General features: G+C 51.1%; 1 protein-coding gene across 7 annotated transcripts; it reads left to right on the top strand.

Moving 5' to 3' along the window:
- The first annotated feature begins 532 nt into the window (after nt 1–532).
- MLPH (melanophilin) lies at nt 533–26853 on the top strand. Of its 7 annotated transcripts, XM_057389889.1 has the most exons (17): nt 533–773; nt 4727–4948; nt 6054–6190; nt 7625–7663; nt 8257–8351; nt 9053–9181; nt 10776–10962; nt 12194–12354; nt 15952–16035; nt 17826–18017; nt 20115–20300; nt 22125–22280; nt 22388–22480; nt 22680–22745; nt 22859–22916; nt 24499–24596; nt 24885–26853. In XM_057389889.1, the coding sequence occupies exons 1-17, from the start codon at nt 664–666 to the stop codon at nt 24909–24911; spliced, it is 2040 nt and encodes a 679-aa protein (XP_057245872.1). In that variant the 5' UTR covers nt 533–663; the 3' UTR covers nt 24912–26853. The 7 variants fall into 7 exon arrangements, with proteins under 7 accessions (XP_057245872.1, XP_057245874.1, XP_057245873.1 ...); XM_057389891.1 differs by lacking the exon at nt 9053–9181; XM_057389890.1 differs by lacking the exon at nt 15952–16035.
- Nucleotides 26854–26998: the final 145 nt, after the last annotated feature.

Here is a 26998-nt window from a genome sequence, read left to right as displayed (position 1 = left end):
GTGAGAGCGATGCAGGACTCTAGTCTCTGGTGTGGGGGGGAAGCCAGATGCACTTAAGCTTTCCTTACAAACTGTTAGGTGGTGGCAAAATCTGTGTAATGAGATCAGACACAGAAGAGCGAGCTGGGGAGCAGAGCATCCTGGAGGGGCAGGAGGCACGGCGATGGAGCCGGTCTTCCCGGGTGTGCAGGCACAGCTCCTCCCGGGGATGCTCAGCTCCCTCCCAAAGCCCGTGGCCTGCCTTCCCCGGGGAGGCGTTTGAAGGCTCCCTTTCATTCGCACACCCAGCATCAAGCAGGCAGAGAGTAAACATCTCCCGTAGCCCCAGCCAGGCGGGCGAGGTCTGGAGCGGCTACAGCTGCGGGCCGGACCCCGGGGGAAGGCAGGGCCACCCTCCCGGCTGGCGMGGAGCCCCCGCAGCCGATAGGCACCGTGCCAGCCCTGCTCGGCGGCCGGCTCCGCGGGCAGGCTCGCCCGGCAGAGCGGCTGCGGTGCTGCCAAGAGGCGGCTGGCCTGCCCGCAGCTCTGCCCCTGCCCGGTTATATGGGCAGCCGCGGAGGTGGGGCTGAGCTCTTCCCTCTCCGTCAGCAGCATCCCAGCAGGGTGCGGGACAGCGAGCGCTCGGGGTAGCGAGTAACGGGATCGGCTTCAGCCCTCACCGAGATGGGCAGGAAGCTGGACCTCTCCAAGCTCACCGACGAAGAGGCCAAGCATGTTTGGGAAGTCGTTCAACGGGACTTTGATCTGCGGAAAAAAGAGGAGGAACGGCTGGAGTGAGTATCAGGAACTCCGGTCTCTGAGTTGGGGGGCAAGCGAGCCAGACCTGCCGGTCYCCGTGGGCTGTAGGGATAAAACAATCTGCTGAGGCTGTGGGCGAGGAGGAACGGCAGGAGATCGGGTTGTGAAAGTCAAACACKGTTAATAGATTACGTTATCAGCGGCAAGGTGACGCATTCGGGCAGCAAAGGTGCAAACTGGCGTCGTGCCATCGGCAGCGATGCGGATCGGTGACACTGCAGCACTTTATGGGGACAAATACCAGGAAATGCTTGTGTGAAGCTTGAGGCTGATGGGGCTCTCAAGGGGAGATGGGRTCTGGCTCCCTGGATTTTGTTTCATGTGATGGGTCTCGTGTGTTTCGAGCGGGAGTTCCTCAGCGGGTCCTGGGAGCCCACAGATCCCTGAAGAATGCTGAAAAAGTAACTGAGAGRAGTAGTAAACATACTGCTAGTAGTAAACCTATTTTAGTAGACTTAAATATGCAATACAGGTGACTGTGCTGTCCTGGGAAGGTTTTAGGGGCCCACAGATTGGGAAAAGATTGAAAATCATTGGAGCAGCAAATTCTGTGAACTTCTAAGTCCTTATAAACAGGGCATTGGACAAAAGTGCTGTTTAAAAAAAAAAAAGTTATGTCAGATGAGATTAAATTTTGAGCATGAGAAATTGCAGGAGTTTAGGTCTTGCTGATTAACTACATCAGACGCTGAAATTAGTAATGTCTTGATGTATTTCAAGAAGCTGCAGTGACCCTCTTCAGGATCTGGCCAAGTTCCTATTATTCCACAGGGGTGGTCCATGCTCCCAGGCTGGGTTTGGGCAGTGCTGCACTCCCTCTGAGCTCTCAGACCCTCGTAGCTCAGAATTTTGTGAACCAGGGCTGGTGCTGATACCACRACTATGCCTGGGGACCAGGAGCTCATTAGTTCTGTCAGATCCAAAAGGAAAGGTGAGGAGTGATGGGCATCTTTCTTGGTTTGGGAACTCTGCATCCCCCAAAACTTACCTTCATGGGAACTTCTCTACACTATTAACTACACACTATTAACTACTATAGTACACACTATTAACTACTATAGTACACACTATTAACTACAAGAAACTCTCGGTCCTATATTTTTCACCCCCCTGATTACTTTTTTTGCTTAAGAAAAACCAGCCTGCGTGGGAGGCAGAGATAATTCAGTATCATCATCTACTGCYTTCCTCTGCTGGTAGCTCTGAAGAGCAGGAAAGAGATCAGACAGGGATATTTAAAAAAATTATCACCCTGCAAAGGGTGAATGTCTCCCTTGTGATGCATCTGAGCTCAGCCTGGAGGGAGGAGGTGGGGACCTACATTGCTGTGCCCTGCAGCAAAGAACTGGGCGAGGTGAATTCCTTCTCTACTTGACCTTGGCGCCAGACTGGCTTGTCCMTGTCCTTTCTGATGCCCAGGAAGCTTCCAGATTGAGTGCCATGCTATGGGAGATGTAGGATGTAGGGGAAGGTCTCAGGATGCTTCTACCCAGCTGGTGTCTCTCCCCCTAAGTATCATTTCCCCTGATTTTTAATTTTGATTTTCTTGTTTAATCCTGTCCTGCAGAGGGCTGGCATTAACCGTGCTAAGCTACAGAAATTTCTGTAATTTCTGAATGATTTCTGCTGCAGACCAGACTACCAGTCCTGGAAAGTCCACCACATTCCTGCATGCTGGACATGGAACTACACAAGCATTTTCTGTCTCTAACAAGCTGGGACATGATGTGACATTATGGGAGACCCTGCAGCCATTCACCCTGTGCTCTGACCAGCCCCATTTACTTTTCTATTCACTGGGCTTGTCTCAACCTGCCAGCCTTGAAGAAATGCCCCGACCTCCCCCCCTCCTCAGCTTGGTCTTTTTCTTCCCTTTCTGCTGCTGCTTTGTATTTTGTTTTTGACAGAAGCTATTCAYCAACAAGGGACAAAGGCTTCAGCTGGACACAAACTGCACGTTTGGCATGTGAGAGCAATCCTTTGCCCAAAAAATTAAATAATAGCCATTTTGCGGGGTCTCTCCCTGATTCTTTACTGAAACATCCATGCCCACAACCCTGTTTTTGGGGAATGGTTCCCTGCATCTCTCCTGGAGCTCAATAGGTCCAACCCTGCTACAGTTGGCATCCCAGCACCACGAATTTATTCATTCTGCCATGAGCAGAGCAGGGAAGGGGCTGGCTGGTGCTCCTGCCAGCGAGAGGAGACAAGAGGCATGCGGTTCCTGCGAGTTTTAAACTGGTTTGGCTGAGACTCGTCCTTCCTTTGGCAGGTCGGGTGGGTGAGGGAGGAGGAAAGGTGAAGGGATCCAACCGGTCTCTGGGAACCAGAAAAAGCAGTTCCCGTAAAAAAGATTGGATCCTGCTGGCAACAGCCTTAGCACGGGAGTGGAAAAGGAATACTGAGTCCAACCCAAGGKTTTTCTATTTGAGGGTTTCTAGAAGCCACTTAAATTTACTGCTGGGACATTCGCACCAGTTTGCCCAAAGCACTGCTARGATGGCTGATTATACAAAGCAGGTGTCCAGTTTTCTGTCTTTATTCTGGTTTTTACACAACCCAGATGAAAAAGCAAGCTGCTGTCACTCTGGTGTGAACACAAACAGGATTGACACCAAAAAATGTGTCTTGTGGTGTGCTGGCAGCCAGCTGGCCAGAAAATTCTTCCTCAGAAAAAAAACAACCCAAGAGCTGAGCCCTAATGTGCAAACTGATTAGGTTAAACAGAGATTAGCTTGATTGACGTGCCTGTCCGTCCCATTGCCAGTCACACCACTGCCCCCAGGGCCAGCCAGGCTCCTGCTGTAGTCACCTCAGCTCCTGTTGTGGTCACACTGGTGTCTGTCCGGCACTGGAGCATCACCAGAGCCTTGTGGCCCACTCTGTGATCCTGCAGCAGCCTCCAGACYTGATTGCATGAGGGTTTTAACCCAAGCTGGCTTCTACTTTATAAAACACAGCTTCCTAACCCTCTCTGGAGAGAAAACACCTTTCCAGAACCTTCCCTACAAGTCAAACATTTTCCTCTCAGCCATGGCCCCAAAGGCAAACATTCCTGAAGTGGTGCGTGGCACAGGGAGCAAACAGAGAGCTTTTGGGCAGTGCAGGGGCACCCAGTAGCTTGGCAGGCATCTCAGCTGTCCCCAGCTGGTGCTGGGAGCTCAGCCTCATGCAGACACTGTTTTCCATGGGGACCTGCTCTAGCAGCCAGGTCTGGATAGTGAAGGAATCTTGCAGGGAGGCACTGCCAGGAGAAGGTGTTCTTGGAAAGCGCTCCCCTTGCACGGGATTGTCACAAGCATCTCCTCCTGCTGCGTCCTCTGAACAGCCAGAACCTTGTTGCACATCACTTAACAAAACTCTCTGATGAATTTCTAGYACTGRAGGACTATATTAAAACCACTTTTAATCCTTTTTAATCCGAGATTTCTTCTTTTTTTTTTTTTTTTAWTTAAGAATTCCCAAAAGATTTTAATTCCCTGCAGGACTCCAGGCTTGAAGATTGTGTCAGATTGGGATACAGCCAGAGGGTTCAAGAAGAGCCACTCTCCTGAGATTCCTGGCATTTATGATCAACACCCTGTGAAACAAACAGGGCAGGTTTTGGCACAATCAAATTTTTTTTTAATGATCCTTGTGGGTCCTGTCCAACTTAGAATATTCTGGGATTCTAATATTACATTAAATCTAATATTAAACTCCAGTTACCCGCCCTGAATCTGGAGCCCACTTTGTTGTTAGCTTATTTAACTCGTGATATGTTATTTATTAGATTTGCCCTACAGCTGTTTCCACAAGCTGCAGACTYGGAATGTTCCCTGGAAAATCGTTCCTGCAATGATTGTGGCGTGATGGGCTTTGCCACGTGAGGGTTTGCAGTGAGATGATAACAAACTCAAGTTCCTGCTTTTTGGGGTGTCGTCTGCAGGGAGCTGAAATGCAAGATCGACCAGGAGAGCAGCAAGAGAGAGTTCCTGACAAATCAGTCCCACCTCAATGACACTCACTGTGTCCACTGCCTGCAGCCCTTCAAGTTCCTGCTGAACAGCAAGCGGCAGTGCCTGGACTGCCACTTCTACACCTGCAAGAACTGCAGCCGCTACAACAAGAAGGAGCAGGGCTGGGTCTGCGATCCCTGCCGCCTCTCCAGGTACTGCTCCTCAGGGAATTGTCGGATGGTTTGGGTTGGAAGGGACCTGAAAGCCCAGCTCATTCTATCCCCCTACCCTTGCACTAGACAAAGTTGCTCCGAGCCCTGTCCAGCCTGCCTCGGACAATTCCAAGGATGGGGCAGCCACAGCTTCTCTGGGCACCCTGTGCCAGAGGCTCACTCATGGGGAGAAGTTCTCCCCAATATCCCATCTACCCCTGCCCTCTGGAAGCCATTCCCTCATTCTGTCATTCCAGGCCCTTGTCCCAAGTCCCTCTCCAGCTTTCTTGGAGCCTCTTCAGGTGCTGGAAGGGGCTCTGAGGTCTTCCTGGAGCCTTCTCTTCCTCCAGGTGAACACCCCCAGCTGGGCTCTAGAGCAGAGGGGCTCTAGATCCCCTCAGGGCATCTCCATGGCCTCCTCTGGTCTGTTTCCATCAGCTTCACATCCTTCTGTTGGGGACCTCAGAGTTGGAGCAGCTCTGCAGAAGGGGTCTCACCTGAGTGGGGCAGAGTGGCAGAAACCCCCCCTCCCCTGCTGCCCATGCTGTGGAATCAGCCCAGCACATGACAGGGTTTCTGGGTGCCGGTGAACATTTCTGATCTTGTCAACACTCTCACCGACCAGCACCCGCAAGTCCTCCTGCTTCCCAGCGTTGTTCCCAATCCATTCTCCTTCCAGTCTGTCATTTTGCTTGAGATTTGTCCAACTCAGGGGTGGGATCTTGCACTTRGCCTTGTTGAACCACATGAGGTTCTCAGAGCTCCGCCTCTCAAGGCTGTCAGGGTCCCTCTGGGTGTCACTCCTTCCCTCCAGCATGTGACAGCACCACACAGCTTGGTGTCACCAACAAACTCAATCCCACTGTCCATGTCAGTAACATATATGTTAAAGAATTCCAGTCCCCATATCAGCCCCTGGGARCACCACTCCTCGCTGGTCTGCTCTGGGGGAGGCTGAGGGACAAGGTGAGCCTCGAGGGTGAGGCACCCTTTTAGATGAAAATACGCTGTGTTTTTGTTAAGATCCATTTTTTTGAGTGAGGGTCTGCTCACCATGAGCATGGCTGAACTGGCTGACCTGGGTGTTCCTCCTCTGTTCGGGCAGGATCGTGAAGATCGGCTCCCTGGAGTGGTACTACGAGCATGTGCGGTCTCGCTTCAAGAGGTTTGGAAGTGCCAAAGTGCTGCAGTCCCTCTATGGCAGGCTGCAGCCGGGCCAGGGGCTCAACTCTGCGTTTCTAGGTGAGGAATGGCCACTGGTGCAYGTGTGGCATCTGTGCTGCACCACCTTGGGATGCACCAAGTCGATGCTGCCCCGAGTGCCATGGGATACCAAGATYGTTCAAAATATCTCAGGGAGGAAGCAGAGGTTCAGAGTTATTCATTTATGCACTGACAAATGTTCTTGGTGGTTTTTCTGCTGTTAAGTCCCAAGTTTTTATCACAGACTTGAGAATTTAGTATCATTAGAGTCAGAGAAAACCTCTAGATCATCCAATCCAACCCAGTACTACCAAGACCACCATTAAACCRTGTTCCTGGATGCCACATCTGCATTTTTTTTGAACACTTCCAAGAATGATGATTCCACCACTTCCCTGGGCAACCTGTTCCASTATATGACCATCCTTTCAATGAAATAAAATTCCTAATACCTCATGCTTATTTTAAWAAGTCCCATGTCCTGCAGTTTGTAAGAGTTGCAGCTCTTGTTTTTCTTTTTTTTTTTGTCCTTTTCATCACAGAGCTTGTGGAATTAACCCTAGTTTAACCTGCAGGATAAAGCCAGCCCTAATTTTTTTCCCCATGACCTAATGATTTTTTACAACCAATCTGATGATCCCCTGGCCCTGACAAAATTGTACCAAAATTAGTGAGCTACATGTCACTAAAACTGTTCTCTTCAGAGCTTCACGGACGTTCCATATTTCTGGTATTGGTGCAAGAGTGCATAAATATCTGATGATGTTAATACAGCATTATTTACTAAGTAACTCCCAGTTGTCATTCACAGAGTTTCTGTTCCTTGGCCTATTTCCTTTGGAGCCCAATGTGGARTTTATTCCCATCTTGAGGAGCCACAGGGAGGTTTGCACACATACCATTGACATGACCTGATTCAGCTGCTCCAGTCACTCTTTTAGCCAGGCTGTTCATGGCAGAAATAGCAGAAAAAAAAATTAATGGACTGAGAGACAATCCATGCATTGTTTGGACCGAAGATGCATCAGAGCACACAAAAAGCCAACCAAGCATGAGGGTAACAGCGCCTTGGGCTGCTTTAAATTGAGATTCTGATGCTTTGTTCAAAAGGAAATGATTTTGTTGTTTATTACTTCATTAACACCAGTGAATTGGCTTGACCCTGGAGCAAGCAAGAATCTCCTCCTGGGATGTATCCCTGTCCATCTGCAGTTGGCTGTGCCTTCCCCTGCRGCCCCCAGGCATGTTGCATCAGCCTGGGGAAGTGGTAGCAAGCAGCTCTTTGACTTTTAAAAGTCAAGTCCTGTCTCCCAACTGTCTGTTTTGTTCTCTTTAAAGAGCCTTTTTAACCATTGTTTATTGTGATGGGATAGAAAACGAGAACTCCAGTTAGCCATGGCTCTGAGGCTTGCCCTTTGCTCAAGGAAAAAAATGTTATTATTTATTTTTCCCACCATTTGTCTCTTTGTTTAGGTCTTCATGACAGAGTTTACAGCCTGCCAGACATTAACAGTAAGTAAAAACGAGGATTGCAGCAGGGGACTAGCAGCTCAAGCAAGGTTTCCAATGTCTTTTTTTCTTCAYACCCTGGGCACTTCTGGAGAGATTGGAGTGGTCAGACTAGGGAAAACATTCCTACACCACAGTGGAGGTGGACTGTAGTGCTCAACTCTTGCACTGYGGTACTTCTGGGGTCTCCAGGGGTAGGTTTGGGCACATCATGCTTTTTGGTTACATGCCAAGCTTGGAATTTGCAAGCACTCACTGTCTCAAAGCACTGGGTCACTGATAAATGGAGGAGCTGGCTGGTGGGAATCAGGAATAGCCCCTGAGCCTTCAAGCACTGGAGTCACTCAGGTGGGTCTCAGGGTGCTCTGTATGCTGAAGAAGCTCCTTTACTTCCACATCTGTGGTGGTGCRCATCTGGAAAGGGAAGCAGTGAGAGGCCAGCCAAGCCTTTGCAAGATCAAGTACTAAAAGTGGGCATCAGCAGAAAAGAATTCAGGCAGTTATTTCTAATCTGGACCTGTTGACCCCRTATAAGTGCAGGTACACTGGTGTGCCCACCAGGGTGGGGACTTCCCTGCTGTCTGTGTCCCCTCCAGGAGAGTGCCAGCTGCTGACCAGCTGTGACGCCGGGGATGACAGCGATGAGGAAGACAATGTCCTTCGTGGAGCTGAAGCAGAGCGCTACAGCAGAGTGAGTGTGTGGCTCTGGAGCTCCCACTGCCTCACCCTGTGTCCCTGGCCTGCCTTGGGTGGTGGTGGTGGCAGTGGTGATGGCTTTCTGTGCCATTTTCAAAACTGGGCCTTTCTCTCTGTTTTTGTTCTCCGACAAAAGCTCCTTTCCTTTCAGTTTGTGTAAAAACAACTGTGGTCAGTAACATCATAAATACTCGTGCTCTGGAAAAAAGACCCACTCCTAACACTGTGGATGTCACCAATTCATATAAAATCCCAGCTCCTACCTGTATAATGAGAGCTCACCTGTTTTGGTTTTTTTTACTGATGACCTCCCAGATAWTTAGAATGATCTGCCTGCAGCATCCTTCCTCTGAGGATGGGGAGCTGCTTCAGGAGTCAAAAGCATCCTCTGGATCTCTCTCTGAGCTGTAACCTGGCTCAGCATTCCCACAGTGCCTTTATAAACGAGGAGAGATTCTCATTYTCTGCTTGTGGCAGCAGTCCTGAGCCAGAGGCTGTGGAAATCTTCCTTACCTTCAGCATCAGCACATGCTGCTCTGAGTCCCTTCAAACAAGACAGAGTCAGGCCCACATTCTCTCTGCAAAAAGCAGAGCAAACTCAGGCAAACTAAGGAGACAAAGGCCTCCCTCCCCCTTTCCTGAAGGTCAACTGTGTCTTACACTGGGTTTTCCTTTCTTGAACTTTCTATGCTAAAGATGTGCAAGACAAAGCGSCTGCTGTCTGTGCACCCCTTTGATTTTGAACTGGACTCGGATTACTCTGCTCAGTCTCGCCGCCAGTCCCTGCAGCTCTCTCCAGCAGCCAGCAGCCCAGATGCTTTCCAGGTACTGGGACATTCCTGGGGGGTTACTTTCCTTTCTTCTTGCTGCCACTGCTCCTTCAGCTTTAAAACCTCCTTCAGCTGGTGTTGGGAGGCAATGGTGCCAATCCTTGCTCCCCATTGCTGCTTGTGATCTCTTCTTCCAACTGAAGTCCTTTGCCTCAGGCCAAGTGAGGAGCAGGGCATCTGATCCAGGGGAGGATGAGTGGTAAGATGAGACAGCAAAAGATTCTCTGGCCATGTTCCTGCAGTATTGCTTGCTCTCTGCAGACAATCTTTTCCTTGTGCTGTCCCAAGGCTATGGGACACACCCTGGTTTCCAGCAAGTTCGGTGCTYAAGGGATTAAATGAAATCAGATTCTTCTGATTCAGCCAGTCTGTTTGGGGCTGGTTTTCCYATGTGGCAGCACTGGGTGCAGTTGGCCATCAGCTCCATGAGGCACACAGCCTTTGTGAGGGTGAGGTGGATCCCACAGAGCCTGGTGAGTGAGAGCCAGTCAGAGGRATGAGCACCAGGAGAGCAAAAACTGCAGGAACGCTGGTTAGTTTTAAATAGGAGAATAARTGTGCCTTGATGTCCAGAGCTTCTGGCCAGCAGCAGCACTCAGACAGCTCCAGACAGTGCAGGRAGCCATCCCTTGTGATCCCACTCAGGGCCAGCAGTCGACCAACCCCACCTTCCAGCTCTGGGGAGGAACACAGAWGGGGTGATCCTGGATGTGGCAAAAGGTCTTCCAGTCTGAGGGGCTTCGGGTCAAGCTTTTTTGGGCTGCTCGTTTGCCTTCCCTGGTGAAATTGCACTCTAAAAAACATTCAACAGCTCCTTCCTTCTAATGATGCTTTGATACTTCAAACGGTATTAATGGATAAAAGTAGAATGTGCTGAGATCTGTAATAAAAACCATAAATCTGCACAATTCCACATAAAATAATTAGAATTTGAGGGGAATAATTAGATTCTTCTTTTTGCAGCAGAATTAAGTGTGAGAGCTGGCCTCTGTCGAATTGGATTTACCGATTGCAGACTATTTGAGGGGGTGGTGGTTTGAATAAATAGAAGGGGATGATGTTTTAAAAGATCAGAGGGTTTTGCAGCCTGAGGGAACTGAAGGAAGGCTGGAGGAACTCTGTKCTTGTAAAATCTACCAGTGCCCCCTGGCAGTCAAGGGCAGTATTGCTCAAGGTTCAGCAGACAGGCAAAGCCTTCAAATGGGATTATTAGGAATTTTTATATTTTATATAAATATAATTGGCATTATAAAAAGTCAATCCATGCATATATTGAYGAATAAAGAGAGGAGCTCTTAGTAATGTCAGGAGAGACAAGGAGTTGTAGAATCTTAGAACAATTTAGGTTGGAGGGGCAGTAAAGATATCTGATCCCAGCTCCCTGCCATGGGCAGGGACACTTYCCACTRTCCCAGGTTGTTCCAAGTCCCATCCAACCTGGCYTTGGACACTTCCAGGGATGGGGCAGTCACAGCTCCCCAAGCACCTTGTTCTTACTATGGGCCCTCAAGCTGGAGGCAGCACTGCAGGTGGGCTCTCACAAGTGGAATCTTCAAGGGCAGCTGCTCAGCAGCATCCTCAACTCTCAGTCCTTCCCAGATTTCCCCAACTCAGCTGAGGATGGCTCCCAGGAGTCCAGGATCACGGATGCAGACCTGGTGTTCCACCATGTCCTGCAGGAGCCGGGCATGAGCGCTCCGGAGCAGCACTTCAGCACAGAGGTTCGGCTCACGGTCAACGCACGGAGAAGGAGCCTGGAAAGAAACCCAAAGCCTGGTAGGTATCCCTGTCCAGGTTCCTCTTGTATCCTCTTGGGACAAATGGTTGCAACAGTTGGACCAAAATGAAAATGTCTTTGTTTTTTTTTGTTTTTCTGAACAACCTTAAAGCCCCGGGGAGGCTTGAGGGTCAACACTATTTATCTACCTGCAAAAGTGATTTTTCTTATGAAAGAATCTGGTGATGTTATTTAGTTGTAAAGGGCTGGTCTTGCTCCCACCAAAGCCAAAAGGGGTTTTTCTTAAGGTGTCCACCCTTTCATACTTACTGGTGTTTTCCAGGGTGGAAACTAGATCCAATTAAATTGACACTATTAGAAACAACAGGATGTGTTTCCTGCCGCAGGCAGGGCCAGAGGAGTTCAACTCCTTGGTAGAGATTGTGGGTGCAGAAAGCTTTGAGTTTTTAGTGAGCTTGGAGGCAAGACCTGGAGGTTGCTAAGTGGCATCCTTGCATCTGGGCAGGGTGCATGGGTAGGCTAAGTGATCCATGGTTTTGTGAGTCTATAAATACCTCCTAAGAGGCAAAATTTACCTTGTATAACCTTTGTTTTYCCTGCAGAGATGGCAGAGCCAGGAGGGCTGGATACTGGCTTGTGCATATGCAAATGTGGAGTATGTCCTTCTGTGGCTCCAATGGCCTGGCTGTATTTTCAGGCCATTTAGGAATGCTGGGTAGGCCTTAAMATGGCTGGTTAAATTCCCACTCCAAGTCCTGCCAGAGCAACACAGCAGCAAGATCCCCTGTCATGTTAATTCCATTTTCTCTCATTGTTTTGGTTTCATTTGAAATTCTCCTTTACACAGGAGACTTTCCACTCTTTATAAATGCTCTCTCCTAGGCTTGTACCTCTCTAGCCTGAGGCCAGACATCTTCCAGCACCTGGGCAGTTCACAAAGGGCAGTGTCCAAACCTGGCTCCTACAAAACTGGGAAGGCAGTTGTGGTTTTTGGTGAGGGGCCTGGCTGTTCAGGGCATGAGATCAAGGATGGTGCTCCCTGTGTGGGATCCTGCTGTGCTTGATGCTGCGTGGACACAGCRTGTGGACACTCAGCCTGGTCAGTGCAGCCATCCTTAAACTCAGTCTGGCTTGTAGAGGCACCTCCTGCCAAAAGGTGGAAAGTGTGATCTGRGGAAATGCCTCATTATTAGCTTCTCTTAAGGATGGGGTTGATGTCCAGGAATGAGCTCAAAGGTGTGAATGGCTTGTGCCTTTCTGTCCCCAAAGGCATCCCCTGGAACGAGCCACCCCGGGCGCGGTACTCGGCAGATATGGACACCTCGGATGAGGACATGAAAGGAGCTCAGTTCCCTGCCTACCCACCCCAGCACATGAAACGCCGGAACAGAGCCTCCTCCCAGGAGAACATCAGCCATTCTTCCAACCAGGTATCAAACAGCCTTTGGTGAGGCCAGGCCTGTGGCCAAGGCCCTCTTATCGCCTCTGRGGTGCAGGGTGGCTCAGAGAAGAGAAGCAGCAATGGTAAACAGGGGTGGGCTTTTCCAGTCACAGCAAAAAGAAAATCAGGCATTGGTTGGTGCTTCCCTCTGCCCAAGCTGCCATGGCAGTGACAAACCTGCCTTCATTGYTGTTCGTTTTCCAACTTGTCCTCATTAATCTGAGCTACCTGTGTGTTCTTGTGTGCCCAGAAAGGCTTTCTTTAATTGAATGTGCCAGTGCTTAATAATCAGCTGGAGGTCTGGAGATGGATATTTAATAAGCACACCAAGGTCCTTCTCCTCCTTTGCACTGTGTTCCTGCCTCAGTAGGACTGGGTCAGGATGACCTGCCACATACCTCTCCTGACTCATGATAATGGGGGGAACAGGCTAAAAAAGGGTGTCAAACAGGGTCTAAGCTTGTATTTTAATTGTCAAGCAAGCACCTGCTGTTCCTGGTGCCACCTTTGCCTGTGGTGGGTGGGGATGGTGGTAAAACATTCCTCAGATCTCATGAGCAGCAAAATGCAGGGTGGTTGACACAGGTACAGGGTGCAGAATCAGCTGCCAGTCTCACAGCTGGTGTTTTGCATGTCCTGGACTCCTTTTTGGGTCATCAGTGTGAGATATTTGAGCACAGCCATCACTTGGCACCACACCTTGTGTGCTTGGGGAGGGAAAGYTTCTCTCTGCCATTTACTTCTGTGGGCACAAGTTTTAATTAGTGAATACCATTCCTTCTTCAGCCAGCAATAAATGGGAGAATTTAAAACCCTGGGCTGGGTGTCCTTAACGAGGCCATGCTACATTAGGCATGAAATGTGCACCGTGCTTTGCARAGGGGAAATGGGGCCAAATTCCTACCAACGCCTCCCATGCCTTCCTCCAGGAGCTGGGCAAGCCCTCACATCAGGCTGTGGTTTGCTCCCTAACAGCAGCAGGAAGGCTGGTGTGGAGCATTGTCACCCTAATGGTTAGAAGGCATCTTCTCACTCCCAATTTACCCCCATCTGCTCTTACCTCATTAGCTTAATTGTCTCCCCATCCTCCCTGCCCTTTGTGCTGCTGATGTGTTTACAGCCAGCAACCATCCTCCCACCCAGCCTGCTCCTCACCCGGCAGGGAGACACCCAGCTCTGTGCTGGGGCAGGGTGCAGAATCGTGTCTGTTGGTCCTGAATTGAATCCCAAAGTCTAGCTTCAAATKCAGTGTTGTCCTGGCAGACACCTTGTTGTCATCTGAAGGTTTGAGAGGTGGAGATTTCAGCTCTTTGACCACACAGATGAAAACTTGTCTCCTCCTAAAACTTCTAGGGGCAACTTGGTCAAAATATGGTTGATTTAGAAACCACATTGGCTTTAGTTCTGGAGAGGATACAGTGTTCAGTCCCAAACACTAGAAGCTTTGTAAAGCAGATACTGCTCCCTTKTTTTGTGACTCCAGGAACTGAAGGTTCTAGAACAAAACTTAAAAAAACTGTTTTAAAAAAGCACTTAAACCTGATGAGACACRAAAAGAAGGCCTGAATTGGTGCCTGTGCAGGCCTTGGCCTTTAGATTTTCAGAAGCCATGCAGGAACAGGACCAAGCCACAAGAAATAGCTCCAATTCACCAAGTTTCTCCCCAGATGCCATCCTGCTGTACCTYAAGGGAGCTCAGTGGTTCTGGATTCTTAAAGCTTTGATGCTGCCTGGCTTCTCTTCTTTACACACATAAATCTTCTGTTAGAGGCCTTGGGTTTTAGAGAGAGGGATGCTCACCTCAGGGGCTGTGCTTTAAGTTTATTCCCATTGAATATTTTAATGCAGAGCACAGTAAGCCAGCCTTTGTCACACTGAGAGAGTGCAGGATGAGCCAGTCCCTGATGGGGACATGCCCTTATGGAGTGTCCACCCTGCATCAAAGCCAGCCTTGATGGGGAATGAAGCTCTTCAGCTCCTATCCTGGTAGAGATATCCATCAATACCAACAGCAGCCTGTGCTTTAGGGTCTGATTTCTCCCAATCTCTTTTTAGGGAGGTAGGGCAGYGGTGACTCCTTTGTCACCATCTCTGAGGCTGATGGGCCATCAGAGGCTTCTTATTGTCACTGAGAGCAATGCAAGACTCAGGCCTTGAACAGGACTGAAAAAACACTTAGCCATGGGCTGAAGTGCTTCCTGCCCTTGGGTTTAATGCTGCTTGGAGATGCTGTCAGTTCGGGGTGGTAATGACAGTGCCCTGCTCTCCACAGTGCCAGGTTTTTATATTCATCTCCCCTTAATCAGATGCAATCATCCCTAGCTGCTGTGAGGGTCTAATTAATAAAGCGTTAGCAAACACAAAAACTAAGTGAGAGGATGGAAATGTTGTAAAAACAAAGCCCACCCCTCACATCTCTTTGTTACTACCTTTGCTTAACACATTTGCTGCTTGTTCCCCTTTGAATGAGCAGCAGCCACTCAGAACAACAGTGATGCACTGGTAGCATCATAAAATGGGCAGTATTCCTCATCATTTGTGGTTTATTTATTTGGATCAAAGGAGAGAGACTTGTGGTTTTTTTCAAAGAAAAGAAAAACTTCAATTTCTAAAGGGGAAGAAAAAAGCTTCCTTTAATGTTTTCAGTGATCATAGATCATAGAGATGCTTTGGTTTAAATGGATCTGAAAAMTATCTCATTCCACCCTCTGCCATGGGCAGGGWCACCTTSCACTATCCCAGGCTGCTCCATCCAGCCTGGCCTGGGACACTYCCAGGGATGGAGCAACCACCACTTCTCTGGGTAACCTGTGCCAGGGCCTYGCCACGCTCACAGGGAAGAATTTCWTCCTAATGTCTAATCCAAATCCACCCTCACCACAAAGGTTTGGCTTGGTTCTTGAGCACTTCTCTTTGATTATCAGGATTTAGTCTGTCTTTCTTTTCTGTGCCCTTCTCTCCGTGCCTCATTTTTRGTCAGGAGAGTGGAAGAGAAGAGAAAGGCAAGCATCTGGGTAAATCAATGAACAGAGAAGTCAGAAAATTTCAAAGTGATAGGGAAGATTTTCAGGTTTGGTTTTTCTACCTGGATTTTTTCATGGGAAATTCTTGCTCTATTCCTTTTCTTTTCCACCACTGTGCTGGCAGTAGTGTGATGGGGTATTTACAACTTAAAAAATAGGAAGTGAAAACTGATGTTGGCTTGAATTTGAGGCWGCATGGGAATGATGGCGAGACTGATGGCTTTATTACAGGCTGATTCCTTTATTGGTGATGGGGTTTTACATCCACTGCATCAGACCTACAGATGCTTTGGTGGGAATTGTGATGTGCTGGGGGCTCGGTGTGRCTTGGAGTTTTCCAGATTTGAGGTTGCTCTGCGCCTCCTGGAGCTTACTCACATTTTAAAGACATTACTTAAAAGATACTATTTTTTAATGTCTTTTACCTCTGCCCATGGGTGGCAGCGCCATGCTGCTTGCTTTCCTTTGCTGGTTGCACTGTTTCCTCGCTGTCCTGGCAGTGGTGGCTGGTCTGTTCTCTACTCCTTCTCCCTCTCTCCCTCTCTCTCTCCCCTTTCCTGTAGATCCATGAGCTCAACACTCGCATGTCTGCAATCGAACGCATGCTGAACCGCTTGGAGGAAAAAATCCTGACACGCTCTGACGAGGTAACCTGGCAGGAATTCTGCAGGGATGGAGTGTGGGCTGTGCTGGGCCTTTCCCCTGGAGAGGCTTCTCTGGAGCAGCCAGCATGGAAGGGATAGACAAAGTCACCGGAATATTTAAGTCAGGAGAGCCCTAAGTTCACTCAGTGCAACAATTCACCTACCACTGGCAAGGCCATCACTAAACCATGTCCCTAAGTCCCACAATGACCTGAGCTGTTTGAGTTTAATCCTCTGTTTTGGCCTTGCAGGCTGTTCTCTGCTTCCAGGTGGTGGAGTGCCTTAGAGAACATTACATGGCAGGACAGAAACAGCAGCAAATTTAACCCACTTAGACCCTGTGCAAGCCAGTGCTTTCTTGGCCACTTCTGCACAAGGAAAATTGGGGTTTGGCCTGATAGTTTACTGAAGTGCAAATTGCAGGAGTTTTGTTAATGAGAGTCTGTTTCTGCAGAGCTGCAACAGCTCATTTGAAATCATGAGACACTTTCAATTAGTATCTGTGAGGAAGGCACCTGGTTATTGTGACTGAGATCTGAGTCAAGGAGCATTTCTGTATCTCTTCCAAGCTGCCTTCGTCTTACCATGCCATCAAACTTGGAAGAAAACAGCTAAATTAAGTTAAAGCTGAGCAACAATGTAGAATCTGTGAATACTCAGACTGCTTAACATTGATTTTTGGGTTTCTGATTTTAGACCATGCACTCCTTTCCTCCATGTGAACCCATCGCCACTCTGGCAGCTCAGTAGAATGGATGGTGGTAATTACAGGGAAGGGCCCCAGGCATGGATGAAACAATGCAATTTCTCCTTTTTTTTTTCCAAAATTCACAGTGAGGGACAGTCACAATTGTAATCACTCAGTGTTTCCATCAGTAAACCTGACAGAGGGATCAGGAGAGGTGCACAGTGTCAGGTTCCCACCCTTTATCCCCACATCCAGGGCAAATCAGAGCACAGGCAGTGGGGGACAGGCTGAGGTTAGCCATGAAGCAAAGCTTTCCAGCAGAAAGGATAGCAGAGCCCTGGAATAGGTTGCCTGGGGAAATGATTTGCTGCTGCAGATGCTGCTGTTGGAAGCTGTTAAAAACAGCTCAGACAAAACCCCACCAGGTATGACGCAGGTAATTGTATTCCCACCTTAATGCCAGGGTCAGCGAGTTCAGGAACTTCAGGACATCTCTTCCAGCGCCTGGGAGTTTAATGGGATTCTTCTCCAGCTGCCATGAATSGCACCTAACAACGGGGCTGGGTGGCAGTGTGCCATCTATCCCACAGGGAAATTTGCTGTGTGGTTTCTCACCACAAATGAGATTGCCCAAAAATTTCAGGATTACCTCAGGGAGTGGCAATTCCCATGGCTGCTTCCCTCTCCCTGGTGGACCTCATCTTTGGGTTACTGTGATCCCTGCCCTCGGAGGCACCAGCCACACCATGGTTCCTAATGAAAATGTGGTGATTTTTGGCCCCAGATTCCCCAGGCACACCTTTKTAAGGGTGAGGGAAAGGCAGTTTTCCACAGGGAAAAACAAGCAAGTTCTGTGTGGGAGAAATGGGAATGGAGGTTCTGTAGGTCAAGGTTTTGTGTTCCTCAGTGAGGAGCTGAGTGCAGCTCTATGGACTCTGCTGTTCCATGGGGGGATTTGACTGCTGGGGCTCAAAGTCCCCTTGCAAAGTCCCTCTGTGGTCACACTCCTTGAGCTCCTCTGCCTGGTGAGTGTGCCTGGATCCAGGCATGCCCCTCTGGCCACCACAGGAACCTCTCACACAATTCCCTTCTTCTGCTCCTTCAGTCTCCGGCCCCAGAGTGCCACCCTGATCCCGATGTCGAGGAGGAGGAGTTGAAGAGGAAGCTGGARGAGTTGGCCAGCAACATCAGTGACAAAGAAATCACTTCTGAAGAGGAGGAGCGTGAAGAAAAGAAGGGAGCAAAAAAACCAGATATGAGTTCCTCCAGCGAGGACATGGCCAGAGATGTTCGAAAGGTAACCTGTGTCCTCCCACCCACACCATTCCAGGCTGYATCCATCATTCCTTCTGCTCTCTGTGGTTTGTGGTTTCACAGCACAAAAGTTTGACTCTTCTTCTGTCCCCCACCTCCACCTTGAAGCCTCCCAGGGCTGTGTCTGTGTCTGACACTCACATYTTCTTAGATGAGTTGTCCCAGAATCTGGGAGTTGCTATGGGGAAGGGTCCTGGGGTGGGAGAAGAGCTTGATGATGATTTAGTACTGGCACCCTTTGTCAGACAGTTGCTACAGCCTGGAATGTTTTTTCCACACCTGTCAGTGTTCCTGAGTCCCTAAATCCGTGATCCCTCTGCTGGATCAGCATCTCTCGTGGTTGCAATGCTGTGTTGGCTCCTGTCCCCGCTGTCCATGGGGACATGGGTCGGGGAGAGAAAGATGTATCACAGCACCTCTGCAGCATGTCTCCAGTTGTGCAGAGCCTCCAAGATGATCCATGAGCACRAAGGGAGAGGTCAGCATTCCCTGTGGGGTCTCWKAKGGYWGGGTGGTTCATCCSCTCCCTCCTGCTTGGCTCTGRTGTGCATTTGCTCCGATGCATCCGYCACTGGCGACTGCAGCAAAGGACGCAAGCGGGCACCACACTGCCCCTCTCCTGTCCTGCAAAGCTCCTTTCACCTGAGGTTTTGGTGACTTTCATGGTGCCAYGAGGCCTCCTTTTGATGTGCATTTGTTCCTCAGCCTCACAACACAAAACCTGGTSGGTTTGGGAACCATTTGCTATRCTCYCATTGCCAYAGGATCAGAGGCATGCTGTGTCCTYASCCCCAGCATCCTTTGCTGCCTCCTTTTTAGAAATTCTTTTAGATGATTGCTGCAGCCAGACTTAACAACTTCCCATGGATTCAACAATCTGCATCACCTTAATAACTATTTCTGATTAAGTGCAGATAAGTGATAACTCACCAAGCCAAGGTGACTTTAATTCCCATGTGAGCTGCTGATTTGCAGCAGAGACTCAAACCCTGAACAGGTTTGTGTGGTATCAGTGTAAGATTCTTGTTTATTATGAAGTGAAGCCTGGATCCTCCAGATTTGCTACTTTCTTTGCCCCMAAACCCAGCTATGAAGCAGGGAGGAGTGTTGAGTCAGAAATGCCTTCAATAGCTGGACCAGCCTTGGTTAAAAGTTACTATAGTGGATGATGTTTAAGAGCAACTTCCCTTACAACAGATCCAGGTTTGGATTTTGCATGATTCTGAGGGATTTTCAATGAGTCTCCTCCATTCAGGAGGAAATCTGCCAACTGGGGGAGCACTGTGATGGAAGCAYACGATCCTAATGGAAAATGTGAAAAAACTCCACTGTACCATGCAGGCACCATAAAATGATAAAAATATCATCTGGACTGAGCTAGCTGGTTCTCTTCAGGACAGCTTGCCTGGAAATGCACTGCAGTTTAAACACAACCAGCACATATGTCATCCCCATCTCCTTGGTTTCCAGGGAATTATCAGTGGGGAGAGACATGATGAGTTTCTTCAGCCCATTTTTACATRTGTTTAGCACCTCATCAAGCCAAGGGCAGCACTTAGGGGCATTATTGCCCTCAGTGTTCCTTGGGGTGGGAAGAGAGGAYATTAGCCCCAAGTTCTGGCAGTGTGGCAATACAATCATTTTATGGGGTTTGGTTGTTTCTACTCTTTTGCTGCAAACTCAAGGAGTTGTTTGCATCCCCGCTGAGGTGTAAAGCAATATGCTGCAATTAGATCTTAACTGCTGAGTAACCGAGCGGCCTTCAGGTGGCCAGGTGCTTCCAGCGAGTGGAACATCCCTCTGCAACCTCTTTTCCAAAGCCTTTTGAGATGACTTCTTTTGTCACAGCCACTCTGCAGAAAGCACGGGCTGAGATCAAAGCTTTGCTGTAGCCGTTCATCCGCCTGCTGGAGAGCCCTTCAGGAGCAGCGTCAGCCCGTTAATTACAGCTGCTCCATCTTCCCAAAGCTCCTGGAGGTCTGGTGCCTCTCTCACCTCTGGCTCGTGTTGTTTCATACACCACATTAAAATAACATCCCTGTTTCTCTCCCCCTCCCACCCTCCGCTTTGGCTCTCGCAGAGGTCGTCGGCTCAGGCTCTGAGTGAGATCACGGCCAAAGTGCTGAGAGCCATAAACGCCACGGAGGAAGCGGTGTGGGAGTCGTTGCACGGAGAGAGCCAGGGCTGTGCCCCCGCTGCGGGGCAGCTTCCGGGCCTGGCAGATGGSAAAGAGGTGGCCGAAGCGTACCAGGAGCTTGAGGAAAATGTAAGGCTCCCCAGAGCTTGTGGGCAATTTTTGGATGATGGGAATACAAAGGAAACCTCCCCCMAAAAATTTCTTGTTAGTGGGTAGGTCAGCACAGAAAGGATGGTCAGCAGAGGGATTAAAATCTGTTTTTATGTGATGGTGCAACAGCAGAAGCAGATGCTCTGTCTCATGGCTTCCCTTTTCTTGGTTCCTGGTTCCCCTGGGTGGTGAGTGTGGTCCCTGCCCTGCTGCAGCATCGCTTGATGCAGTCCCTGCCCCAACAGAACTTGTGTCCCCCTTCCTTCAGTTCCTCCCCAGCGCTGTGTTCCATGGAGGGTTTACAAACATGACCTCCCTGTTCACTGAGGCTGCTTGTGCCTGGGGCTGCTGGGCTCATTCAGGCGACAAGTTCACAGCTAGAGCAGCACCCCCTGCAAGGCTGGTGTGACCCTGGAGCACTGGCAGCTTTTTCAGCCAATTTTTCACTCCCTGTGGGAAATGGGCTGCATCCACAGTGCCCTGTACCCAGGCTCCAAAGGAACTGTTCAAAGAAGAGTTGCATCTCCACCTGGGCAGTCGGGTTTTGCCATAGGAAATGCCCTGCAATGGGGAACAGGGGTTTAGGACACACYCTGGGGCTCATCTCTCACCAGGGAAGGTTTATAAATAAAAGCAGGGAGCTGTCACACCTGGATGCTTTCTGGCCGAAGCAGCATCCCAGGGGAGCAGGGTTGGATGCATGAAGGTTTTGAGGTTCCCCCTCTCCCAGGAGAGAGGAGAGGTCTGGGAAGGATGTGAACTTTGGGCTTAGTGCTGCTGCTGCCATCAGCTCGGGACGGGTGGGTAGACAATGGCCCTGGGAGATGTGTGTCATCCTGCCATTCCCTGGGGATCCTGGCTGAGTCACAGCTGGCTTGGGCACTCTGTTCTCCTCTCCAAGGCATGCCACCCACCTTGGAGGGCACTGGGAGAGTCTGATGGGCCAACAACAAATCCCTGTGACTCACAGGCTGGGTGGTTCACAGCCTTAGGATTTGCTCTGGGATGGGTGGGACCTCTGGGCCATGTGGTGCTGGGATTTGGGTGGCTGGGCTGTAGTTCAGTGCATGCACAGGGTTCCTGCCAGGCAGTTCTGCACAATGCCCAGATCAGAGAAAGCTGAGGGGGCTGGAGGAGCAGGAATTGCAGTAGCAACACTGAGATTTTGGCATCAGTCAGCAGAACAGTGACCACATCTGACCACCTGATGTGATTGCAAATCGATGTATTAATGTTTCCTGAACTGCCTTGCTTGGACCTGTGTCCTTGTAGTAACCTGGGAAGTGACAAGTGGCCGTAAAACCAGTGGTGTTATTCGGATAGATCCTTTTACCTTTCTTCTCAAGGCTGCAAAGGGAGGATGGTGCAGGCTGACCCTGCTCCCAGGCAATCCAGCAGCACAGACACCCTCAAAACAGATTGAGCAGATTTGGGAAGTCAGTTTGTCTCCTTCCCAGCTCTGCCCTCCCAGGACACGGCAGCCTGAGCTGGTTTGCAGGTACCTGCTCGCCCTCCGAGCACACCACACAGAAATGCAGGTCTCTGAGCTTTGGTCCTTCCTGTGTTCCCACTGTGCCTCTTGCCACTTCACACTGCTGGTAATTGCTCTCAAAAAGCCAGGGAAGGGAGAAGATGAGATGAAAAGCCATGTCAGAGCTGACTAGTACTGTCTGTGCTGCAAGGCAAGAGGGCARTCAGAAGAGTGGCAGGAGCTGCTGYGTCTGGGGCTGTGGTCACAGCAGGAGAAGAGAACTCCAGGGAGGTTAATCCTGCAATGAGATTTTTCCTTTTCCTGTCTTTCAGGTGTACCTGACTGCTGGAAAGGCCTACCAGCTTGAGAATACCCTGAAGGAGCTCGAGGAAGGGGCTCAGCACAGCGGCACCACTGACTCGGAGCTGTCTGAGCTGGAGGAYAAAGTGGCCTCGGCAGCCGCTCAGGTGCAGCAGGCAGAGAGTGAGGTGAGGGTTTAGCTCTGAGACAGGCTTTGCCCRGCCAGTGATGGCAAACAAAGCCACTGATGGATCCTCCAACCACCATCTGTGTGTGTTTTCTCCTCCTTCCCAAGATATCRGACATCGAATCCCGAATCGCGGCTCTGTCTGCCGCAGGGCTGACGGTGAAGTCTGTGGAGAAAGCCAAGAAGAAGTCGAGTGTGCAGGTGAGYGTGGAGGGCGTGAGGTGCCAGCCCCGAGGGGTACAGGCTTCCCTGGGCTGTTGCTGCTGCCCCTGGGTGCTGGGAAGGGCTGCCTGGCTCGCTGGGCTGTGCCCAGCTCTCCCTGCACTGCCTGGTGCTGCAGAATGAAGAGTCTGCCTGCCCCTGCACCCCCAGAGACACCTCTGCCCTTCTCTGCCCACAGGCTGCCTTCCTCCATCCTCCTGGTCCTGCCAGCTGCAGCCCTGGGGAGCCTCTTGGTGACATTAAAGTGAGTTTGTGCTCAGTCAGTGCTGGCTGTGCTGGAGACACAGCTGGAGCTGCAGGGGCTGCCTCTGCCATCCCATCCCTGGCCTGCTGCAGCCTGCTCCCTTTCTCTTGCAGGCAATGCCCGGGCTGCAGAGGTTCAGGAGGAAGTTCAACAGTCCCCTGGAAATCACCAGTAAGGAGCAGTGGGAGATGGGGCCCTGTGGGCAGCTGGGCTGGGTTTTGGGGTAGACTGATCCGCTCTGTCCCCACATCCAGCTGTGTGTCCACGGTGGAGTCCCCTTCCCTGTGCTCCCAGTGTGGGTAACTGGGAAAGGAGGCAGGAATCGGGAGGGCTGGGGACAGTGGTGGGACAGCAGGGGTCAGGCTGAGGTGGCTGAGCTCTCCAAGAACCAGGACTTCTTTGCAGCCACMCCAGAGTCCAGGGAGACACCTGCATTCCTTTGTTGGCTGTTATGTCTCAAAGCCTCACCTGAGCCCATCCTCCTTTCTGACAGAAATTTCTTCCTTCCTTCACCTTCCTGGTGTGCCCCACTCCTGGAAGTGTTCCAGGTTGGACAGGACTTGGAGCAGCCTGGTGTAGGGGAAGGTGACCTGGTCCATGGCAGGAGGGTCTTCCAGCTTCCTTTCAACCCAAACCATTCCATGACTCCATGAATCTCAACCCTGACTCTGCTGGGGGGCAGGAGGCCCTCCAGGGCCCCGCTGGATCAAACAGCAGCTTGGGAGAGCTTCAGAGTCGATGGTGACCTGAAACTTGGCACAGCAGCTTGTGTGGTTGGGGGACAATCACCGGAAATGTTTCATCCTGGCCAATATCAGCGAGTCCCATTAGGAAATTACTTTTCTGTTTCTCTCTTATCTCTCCTCACAAGCTTAAAGGCAGAAAGAGTGGCGCATGGCTCTCCTTCCAGATAATGGAAGATGAGGGAAGGAAGGGGGGAAAGATCATTTAATGCAGAGGTAGAACAGCGTTTCTCCCATTCAACATGGACAATTAGCAGAGCTGATCCCCAGGCTGGGACTGGGAGGTGGAAAGGGCCCTTATCCTCATGCAGAGGAGGAATCAGCTKCTCTCCTTCCTGCGAAGGGCAGGCAGATAAAGGCAGCCATGGGACACGTCAGCCCTGCGAGGAGATGGAGGGATGTGCAATGGACGTCACCAGGCAAACCTAATCCCTTGTGCCTGGGCTGGGCCAGGGGGTGATTTGGTCTCCTGGCTGCCCTGCTGGAGGTCAACRACTCAGAAAGTTGGGCCTGGAAAGGTGCAGCTGGTGGGAGTTGGTGGCAGAGGAGAGCAGATGGCTTAACAGGTCAGGAGAGCATGGCAGGCTGTGTCGGCGAGCTCCTTCCAGGCTGGGTTTTTGCTGTCCCACGGAGCTTCCCAGAGCAGATTCCCTGGCAGGCAGGGCTGGCCCAGCTCACRCAGTGCTCTGCACACCTGAGCAGCAGTGACTCCCATCCCGTTATCCAAGCGCTTCCCGTCACCCTCTGGAGAGGGAAGCGCCACGATGCATCCACACCCACAGCCATTTACCACAGCGGGGTTGGTAAATCCCAACGCCTCTGCGGGTCACTGGCACCTCTGTTGGTAAATCCCAATGTCTCTGTGGGTCACTGGCACCTCTATTGGTAAATCCCAATGTCTCTGTGGGTCACTGGCACCTCTGTTGGTAAATCCCAATGCCTGGGCGGGTCACTGGCACCTCTGTGAGGAGGGTGAGGACCTGCTGCCCATCTCTCTTCCCTCAACACAGGTTTTGACGACTCCTTTGACCGCAACTCAGTGTACCGCGGCTCCCTGACGCAGAGGAACCCCAATGGCAAGAACAGGAGGGTGGAGAGGCTCTTTGCGGTACGGGAGGGCTGCGGGTCGGGCTCCCAGGGGGTCCTGTCCCTCCCCAAGCTCTCCCCATGCTGCTGGAGCCCACAGCTCTCAGCATTGGTGTCACCATGCTGACTGGGGAGGRCAGGGAYRCCTGGGCATCTCTTCTGGAGCRCTGGGATGTYACAAGSCCCAGAAAAGATGAGCAGCCTTGAATTCTGTGGGGTGGGGCAGCAAGAGGGGACAAGGAGCACACTGGGGTGGCTCGGGGTGGCRTGGGCATGGCAGCGAGCTGAGGTCCCTCCCTGTGCCTTGCAGAAGCCGGTGATGACCCACCTGTCCTGAGAGAGGGGACGTTCCTGCGGCTGCATTTCAGTGACCACACGAGACCTCGGCACAAAGCCTCTCACCGCCTCCCCTGCCACAGCTTCTCCTTCTCCTGAGCCCCTCTCTCCCTGAAAGCCTGGACAGAAAGGAAGCCAGAGACCATGGGCTGGAGGCCCTGCTGGGAGCTGCCAGRGAGAGGAGCGAGGCACTGGGGTGCAGACAGGTGGCCAGGGGCTCTCATGGGAGGATGCTGGAATGAAGCCTTGGATTTGGGAAGCTCTTTGGGACTGGGTCAGCCAAGGGGGCCAGAGAGGTGTGGAGCAGGAGTGACCTCGGAGGGAGCTGGATGTCACCGTGTCATTCAGCACAGGGACAGGGTAGGGACACAGCCCTGGCTTGGCAAGAGCTGTCAGTGCCTGTCCCTGCTCTGTCCCAGGCTACTGCTGAGCAGGGGCAGGAGCTGACAGTGACTGTGGAATGCCCTTGGGCTACTCCAGGTAGCAGAAGGACCCAGACATCCCAGTGCTGCCCCTATTCCCTTGGAGCCATGTCCCTTGGAGTTTTGCTCCCGTTCCCTGAGCAGCAGAGCAGGATGAGAGCAGTGCTGGCCCCCTCCCAGTGAGCGCTTGGTCTCTGCCCAAGCCATGCAAAACTCACTGAGGCTTCTGCCACCGTGCCCAAAGCAGCTGTGGCCATCTGGGGGTGGGAGCAAGGTGAGGCTTGAGGGAGGCAGTGGCAGGAAAAGCAGAGAAAAGGYTGAGGGTGCTGCTGGGGATTGGTTTGCTCTTTCAGCTCTCAAAGATGTCTCTGCTCCATGTGAGGCTGCACCAGCGAGACACAGAGCTCCAGCGGGCAGAGTGTGGGGGCTCCTTTGTTCCACAGAGGGGTCAGCCCCTGCCAAGGTGCACTTTGTGRATGAGCACATCCCCTGTCCCTGGTGACAGCATTGCAGAGCCTTTTAGGGCCATCTCGTCCTTTGGAGGGGCTGTGATAACCTTCAAGGGCTGCAGTGGCCCTGGGCCCCTGGTGTCCCCCAGGAAATACTGTTTTCCTCCAATAATCAATTCTCCACATCCAYTGAGGCCAGTGGATCAGTGCCAGCCCCACATCCATGACCTGACCAGAGCATCAGGATGGGAAGAGGGTTTATTTTCTCTTGCAGGACACTTTGAAGGAGGTTTTCTGCTCGGTCCCTGTCCTGTACAGCCCCCACTTTCCTCCCTCCCTCCCTCCCCAGTGGGCAAAGCGGGGAGGATCGCTCGCAGCTGGAGCAGGGATGTCAGACCAATGCTGACGGTTTCCCCTCCATGGCCACCCAGGCTGGATTATTTTAGGCAATTCCTGAGCATCTGAGCTAAAACCACTTTAATTAGGAGCAGTAGGGAAAATTCTCATGCAAGTAACACATTTGYTTGGCTTTGGTAGCAGTAGAGACTGAGAACTGCCTAGGAATTGGTCCTGTGGTCATCCCAGAGAGTACTGTAAGTCCATGGTCCAGGCTTCCCAGCTGGAAACAAAACCAATTTCTCAATTTAAAATTAAATCCTGGCCTGAAGCTCAACAGGGTAAGTGCAAACCTCTGCTGTTGCAGAAACTCTCCCAGACACTGTGGCTTCACTGGATCCATCCCCCCAGTGCTGGGCTGGCAGCTCCATCAAGATCACCCAGGGGGTTTGCACTCGCCCTTCTGGTGTCGGGGTTCACTCTTCACCCCAGCCCCATCTGTGGCCTGTCTGGCCTCAGCCGTGGCTGCAGTCCCTCCACGCCTGGCCCTCTGAAGGAATCCTCCCGGGGGGCTYGGCACTGCAGACCGAGGCGTCGCTCCACAGCCACCCACGTTGTTCTTTGCTGGTTTCCTGACCCGTTTGCCCGTGTAGAGATTATAACAAAAGTGCGCTAAATCACACAATAAAGCAAATTTTGTGTCCAGAGCCACCCACCCATTTCCCAGTGTCTGTTTTTTCAGCTCACTTGAGTGAAGGCTCCTTTCTCTTCACATGGAATCACAGATGGGTTTGGGTTTGAAGGGACTTTAAAACTCATCTCTTCCCACCCCYAGCCATGGGCAGGGATGCCTTCCACTCTCCCAGGTTGCTCCAAGCCAC

Source organism: Malurus melanocephalus, unplaced genomic scaffold (genome assembly GCF_030028575.1).
Source record: "Malurus melanocephalus ecotype Western Australia unplaced genomic scaffold, MMel_1.1 scaffold_20, whole genome shotgun sequence".
NCBI lineage: Eukaryota > Metazoa > Chordata > Aves > Passeriformes > Maluridae > Malurus > Malurus melanocephalus.
This window is presented reverse-complemented; position numbering and strand designations above follow the sequence as displayed.